Here is a 7,465-nt window from a genome sequence, read left to right as displayed (position 1 = left end):
CCTTTGTTACATCCCCAGTTGCTGCTAATCCTAGCTAGCTAGCTAAGCTTCAACCTAAAAGCCAGCTCAACCAAAAAGTAGGTGAGATGTCATTTGTGTTCTAGTCCAATACTAAGGTACAAACATTACAAATAAAAATCGTGAGTACAGATCCTCATTTGAGGGAGTCTGAACTTTTAGTGGACTGATGAGGTTTTTGTCCACAACCCAGCTAAAACAGTAAAATAGCTGGAGCAACTCTATTATTTTTCATCGAGGAAGTATAAATGGCAATCAGTTCAAAAAGTATTCAATAAAGTCAAAATAGTTCATGAAAATTTCAGTGCTGTAAAGTGTAAGGCTTGCTATTACTTACTTGCATGCAACAAAACCCCAACATGATAACAATACCTTCAGACTCGTTTTAGGTTATATTTTCAGTTAATTACTAAGAAAGTAGGATATCCCAAGCTAGGTGGGAAACCCATTTTTTCACAAGTCTGCTTCAAAACCTATTATAGTGCTTTATCTCAATTTCAACAAAGCATATAGATGTTTTAGTATGCACATATTGCTGCTTTGAGGACATTAGAGAGACACAAAGTGGGTTGTGAAGACATTCAGGGTATAAAGTTTGTAGTAAACAGATATATAGAAGAAGACATTAGAGAGACAATCACTTAAAAGAGGTTGAAGAAAACACGAGGACATTAAGTAAAATAAATAAATAAAATAAAAATACAGTCCTCGCCAAACGTTATATGCTTCTGTTTAGAATCCTGGCAGTTGATGTTGTGTCATCAGGCTCATTATTGATAATAAATTAGTAAGACTGATCAAATTTGCCATTGCCTGTTTCTGAATAAAAAATAAACCGACATTGTCTAATTAATTAGAACAAAACCATGCTCAAGGACTAGTCTAAGATTATTTTTTTAAATGCCCTAAGATATTACACTTTCTCAAACACATTCATAATCAAACATTTATGGAAGAAGCTCAGTAGAACTATAGGCCATTAATTTTGGAAACAGTTTACAATTAAAACTTTGTAGAAATTAATTCAAACCTGTTGTATCAACTGACAAACAACGATCATCTCGGTTCAAGGTAATAGGGGCTAAGTTTTTAAGTTATATAAGATTAAGAGTTTGTGATTCAATGATACTCAAAATATATATATATATATTTTTTTTTTCCTAAAGAAAAATTTGTGTACAAATCCCCTCCCCAACATGTTCTAATTTTTTTTTTTTTAAATCACTAAAAATTAAGACTAAGCAATATTTGTTGATTTAATAAGTTTAGTTTTTTTATCATTAAATAAGGGATTCAGGATAAAATTTTGTTGGCACCATAAGAGAATAATTTTTAAGAAAATGGAAATCGTTAATGGACAAAAAAAAATAAAATAAAATTGGAATCTATATACAAAGAAGTATAACAATCCCAATCCCATTTATTTGTTTCATTTTCCGTGAAGTAGATGAAAAATATTAAAAGACTAATTCAATTTTCAGAATTGGATGCCTTCCACTTCAATTTTTCAAGTTCTCTAATATTGCTGTAAATGTGGCAACTGTTAATCTCACCATTAATTTGACATATTTTTGAGATGTATGCAGTATCCTAATCACATAATTATTGTGTATATTTTGATTATTTTCTACATGATTATTTATCACATACTTGTTATGTCCTAATCATTATTTTCTAATGTTCAGACTCTGGTTGTTGCTCTTGGTTAATGACTAAATGGTTATTATCTCAAAAATATCAAATGTAATCTTACTTTTTAAAATCAACTAATGCACATTTAAACATGTTTTTGCTCTAATTATTATAATCTTTTTTTACCATATATTGTCTTAATGAGCTTCCCCTTTGGCATTCAAGCCTTCAAATTGGTCCTAGTATAATTGTTGATTTTTATTACGAGAATAACTAGCAGTTCCTTGCAGCAACAAATTCCCACCATGAGGCAATCCTTTTGACAAGGTTTTTCTCTTCTTAATTTATTTTTTTTACCCAATTAAACATTGTAGTAGTTTTTACTTCATTTGGTTAACCCATCCTATGTATTTGGCTCCATTTTTTTTTCTTTTTTTTTTTTTCTTTTTTTTTTCCTTTTTATTTTTACATCTTGACTATATAGGACATAAGGTTGTTTTTTAATTTGCTAGCTACATCAGTTGGTACTTCATAAACTTTGAAGAAATTATTTCAACATTATGTCCTTGATACCATTGTGATTTGTAAGCAAGTTTTTCAATTTATTAAAATATTCTTTTCCTTTTAATTTAAATCTTCAGTCTGAATGGTAACTTTCATAATTGCTATATATAGTATATTATTAAAGCATTTCATCTTGATAAGACTTTCATGTATTTCTATCTTGAAAAAAAAAAAAAAGTATTCCAGTTAGACGTAACAAAGATTCAAATAATTTTAATAAAAAGTAATTATTAGGGGCGAATTTTATACGTTGATATTATCTTTCAAAAAAAAATATTTAAATAATCTTTAAAACTAACCCCCCCACACACACACAAACTTGATCAATAGCAAAATAATAATAATAATAATTTTTAAAATTTCATATTCAATTGCTATCTTGTGCATTGGACAATTTACGATTAGTATATTATATAAAATATAAACAAAGACTGTACTTTTGCCAATTAAATATAAGATCATATTTTGCATAATAAAAATCTTCTAAAATGAAAAATACTTCTTAATGAAAAAAAAAAGTCATTGAATAATGGATACAACTTAATTAACTACAAAACTTGAATCCAAATTTGATAAGGATGTGGTATAAAATCAGGTTTACACTCTCCAATCTTAGCATGCCACATTAGCATTTTACAAATTAAAAATAAGTAGTGACACACACAATCAATCCTCATCAACCCACCAAATCACAAATCTACTCCTTTCTCAGATCTGACCAACCACCAACCTCCGCCCATCACTAATAGTCATCAGCACTCTAGCACCAAGCTTTGCTCCTCCCCTAATCTAGATTCTTCTAAAACTCTCTCTCTCTCTCTCTCTCTCTCTCTCTCTCTCTCTCTCTCTCTCTCTCTCTCTCTCTCTCTCTCTCTCTCTCTCTCTCTCTCTCTCTCTCTCTCTCTCTCTCTCTCTCTCTCTCTCTCTCTCTCTCTCTCTCTCTCTCTCAACCTCCTTGGTCGAAGCTCTATTCAAGCTTTTTACTGTTTTTCTTTTTGGGAATCCATTTTACCCAACAACACCAATGCAGGAAATCAACAAAAGCAACACTAGATGCAAAAATCTTGACCAAAAATCACAATTAATTAATTTTTTTTAAAGTGTATTGCCGTTTGACCTTTATGTGCAATTAGTTGTAAAAATCAGATATGGCACAGTATTATTAGACTGTGTAAACATAGACTTTTTCACTAAATCCTTATTGAATTTAATCTATAAAACCTATCCTTAAGATACATTATCTTTATTCTAATCAAATTTATCTCTCTTTCATCTTTGAAAATTTTCATTACGCATTTATCCTTAAAAAAAAGTTTTCCTCTTTTACATATGAATTTATATTTAAAACAATTTTTTTTTCATTTATTTTATAACCTATCTATATTTAATACTAATCCAAGTTCATTTATAATTTTTTTTAAAAAAAGTTAAAATACAAAGTGCATCTTTTAAATTTAACTGAAATTAATTTCATCAATCTAACTTTACTTCCATTCAATTGAATAATTTAAATTTCAAATTGATTCAATTTAGAACTTTTTTTCAATTCCATTAAAATTTTACCATTACCTATGCAAATAACTAATGGAAAATTATTTTTTGGAAAAAAAAAATTCTCACATAAAAAAATTTATACAATATTTTTATTTATTGGCTAAATTTTTTTTCATATATGAGAAAGATATTTTCTGCAATTTTTTAATGAAATTGGACGGAATGCTTAAATTAAATGAATTTTGATCTTAGAGGGTGTAATTCCCATTTTAGCCCCCAAAAAACCCTAATCCTTATCCTATTTTATAAGACCGTACAGTTTGATAGTTTTTTTTTTAGAGTCTTACAAAAGAGACGAAGCCTTTATTCCTAAAAACGGAGAAAGCACGCAATACATACAAAAGCAACAACAAACCTCAAACAAAAATTAGAGAGAGAGAGAGAGAGAGAGAGAGCTCTGCAAATCTTTTGGTAGTCTATTTTTCAGTGCCTACAAACAGAAAAACATAATGAAATCATCTCAATACATATACAGAACAAACAATAACCTCAAAGAGAGAAAGCCACAAATCTGAAAATAGGTATGATGCTTTCAACTCTATCTTGTGAATAATTTCTTTTATTTTTGTGTCAATTTTCATTTTCATTTTATTTTAAAAATATTTCCTACTATTCCATTCTTTTTAAATTCAAGATTTTTTTTTAAAAAATGATAGATAAAAGAAAAGGGAAAATAAAGAAGAAACCTTTTAATTCAAGAGTACAAAAAAAAATGCTATATATGAAAAAATATTATTACCTTTCAATAGTGTTGTGAGTTTAAATTATCTATGTAGTAAATTATTTTTTATAAAATGTATGTAAAATCAAGAAATAATTAACTGTATAATAATAAACTCCATAGTAAAGTTAAGAAATTTAAAGTTTAGACTTTAGAGTCTTTAGACCCCAAATATTATTGTATGGCTTTAAATTATTATAGAGTGATCATCTTATGAGTTAACAAAAAAAAACCCAATATAATTGTTTTGTGGGTTTTTTTTTTTTTTTTTTTTTTTTTTTTTTACAATAAATTATTGTTAGAATTCATTAGCATCTTAATATCCAGATTATTCTTAAGAATTATGTGTATACAAATTTTTTTTTTTTTTTTAATGATATATATATATATATATGTATGTATGTATGTATGTATGTATATCTAACTCCTATAAGAAATTACAGCTTCGATCAGATTACTAGGACCCAGTTTAATTTGTGGATTGTGAGCAAGAAACCTCTCAAGGGAGAATGGAACTACAAAGGAAACAAAGCAAACAAGAAGATGAACAAATGTATGATTTGCCTGAACCCATTATTCACAAAATACTCTTTCTCCTCAACACTAAAGATGCAGCTAGAACTAGTGTTTTGTCCAAGACTTGGCAACGGGCATGGACTTCATTCCCTCGCATTTCTTTTGAGGAACTGGATTTTAATGCTGGAGACATTGAACAACCCAATTATTATCCAAAAACCAACAAAGCAATCAAGATGAAGAAGGAGAGTTTCATGGCTTACATAGATAAAACCCTTCAAAGCTTCCTTGAACACAACTCAAACATGGAGGAATTCGCTCTCAAATTAACATACCATGACAAAGAGTTTGTGTTGCCTCGTGTTGTCAAATGGTTAACCTTTGCAACTGAGAGAAAAGTCAAGGTACTGAGTCTTTGCTTGTCGATAATAGATTTTATTGATGAACACAAATTATTAGGAAAACAAGTATATTACAGCTTACCTCAGGTTGTGCTTGAGGCCAAAACAATATCTGAGCTCCAGTTATCACATTGCAAGTTGGAGCCCTGTAATGAGTTTAAGTTTTGTTATTTGAAAACTTTGAATTTGAATGATGTCCATCTAGATGAACTGGTAATTCTGAATCTGACACTTAGCTGTCCTTTGATCGAGGATTTTCGACTAAATAATTGTCAAGGGTTCGAACATTTAATGGTGTCGAGTCTTCCTCGACTTAATTTGTTTCATATAGTAGTTAATACAAAGGTCTTGAGGATTGAAATTGATGCGCCAAGTTTACAAACTTTTCACTACTGGAGTCGTTATTCGTATGGGTTGGAGAATGAGCATTGTGATATTTGCTTGGAAGCATGCAAAAATTTGAAAAGACTATATTTCCATAATATTATGGCAGTTGATTTGCTTGAAAATATAGGTTCAAAGTTTCCCACTCTAGAGGTCTTGGAAATCTCAGAATGGAAGATGACAGATATCGAAATCTCTTGTCAAACGCTTAGGGTGCTCACCTTAGAGAATTGTAGAGATCTTGAGGTGGTGGAAGTTGATACCCCCAATTTAGTTTCACTTCATTGCAGGATGAATAAATTGCCTTTCTATTCTTTTGATGCTCCAAGTTTGCAAGAAGTTGAGCTTAAATTCTATCTTCGAAGTTGTTCCAATCTTTGGTTTGATGAATTGAAAAAACTTGTTGGAAAGTTTAATAATTCTGAAGGTTTGAACCTGGTCATCCACTCCAAGGTACCTTATTTTCTCTTTTCTTTTGAATTTTTCAAGGGTGTTATAAATATACATATATCCATATTTTTGTCGCATTCCTTTTTCCCTACCAGTGCAATGGCATTCTACTAGATGGATTGAATGAGCGTGTACTTTCTTGGCTAATTAATCTCACGGAATTGAGGCCAACAATAGCCATATCTTCAATGGGTTTATCCAATTTGGTAGAAAGATTTTTGCTTGATAATCATGTAGAGACCCTATCGATATTGTCATCAAGTTACAGCAAATTACTAGAGGTATGTTAATTAATCCTCTCTCTCACATCATGCTTATGCAAAATTATTGTACAATATTAGTTGAATTCTTATGAACATTATTGTGTTTGCTTGTTACCTTCTTATAGGTCCTGAATGAGAGGCTAATTAATAGACTATTCAAATCAAGGTGTCTACACGATTCCTTATCTGGTGTAAAGGTTGTGAACTTAGATAGGGAAGATCTTGAATTTTCCAAGTGGATTGCTTTGTCGAAGGCACATGAAACTATGGACTACAAGATAACTAGTTTTAAACTTGAATGGATGTGATTGATGTGGAAGAAAGGCTTAGATGAGACATCTTGATCACAATAGTTTATGCTAGATCTTTTTGTATTAATTTGTTGTATTTTCTATTTGTTTATTGCTAATTTCAATTACTTAGGAAACCCATTATTTATGGTCCCACCAAGTATGGTGATCAATCCAAAGTCTTGTTTCTCAACAAAACAAAAACAATTACATCTGTAAAAGAAAATCCATCTCCATTGCTGTTTTATGATGATGTTAACACCATAAGGACGACCCTTGGATTTTTATTTTTCTTTGCTATTTGCTGTTCCAAGTGGGAGATGTTATCAGTAGTGAGTCCCACTTATGAGTTCTAGTGGTTGTGCTTGTGTTTGAGGATGTTTGGTTTAGCTTGGGGAGGCTGAGTGGTGATAGTGTCTGTTTGAATCAATCCTTTGTTTAAGAGTTCGATAATAATGCTAATAAGCTAATCCTAGCATGAACCTAAGCCAGCTCAACAAAAAAAAAAAAAGTAGGAGAAGGTACAATTTCAATTACTTAGGAAACCCATTATTTATGGTCCCACCAAGTATGGTGATCAATCCAAAGTCTTGTTTCTCAACAAAACAAAAACAATTACATCTGTAAAAGAAAATCCATCTCCATTGCTGTTTTATGATGATGTTAACACCA

The 7,465-nt window shown here is 30.3% G+C and overlaps 1 protein-coding gene across 1 annotated transcript; it reads left to right on the top strand.

Moving 5' to 3' along the window:
* Positions 1–4,072: 4,072 nt before the first annotated feature.
* Positions 4,073–7,044, top strand: LOC112036346 (putative F-box/LRR-repeat protein At4g15060). Its single transcript, XM_024069159.2, has 4 exons — positions 4,073–4,289; positions 4,933–6,243; positions 6,336–6,521; positions 6,629–7,044. Exons 2-4 carry the CDS (start codon positions 4,999–5,001, stop codon positions 6,809–6,811), a joined length of 1,614 nt encoding a protein of 537 aa, XP_023924927.2. The 5' UTR covers positions 4,073–4,289; positions 4,933–4,998; the 3' UTR covers positions 6,812–7,044.
* Positions 7,045–7,465: the final 421 nt, after the last annotated feature.

Source organism: Quercus suber, unplaced genomic scaffold (genome assembly GCF_002906115.3).
Source record: "Quercus suber isolate HL8 unplaced genomic scaffold, Cork oak 2.0 scaffold_83, whole genome shotgun sequence".
Classification (NCBI taxonomy): domain Eukaryota; kingdom Viridiplantae; phylum Streptophyta; class Magnoliopsida; order Fagales; family Fagaceae; genus Quercus; species Quercus suber.
This window is presented reverse-complemented; position numbering and strand designations above follow the sequence as displayed.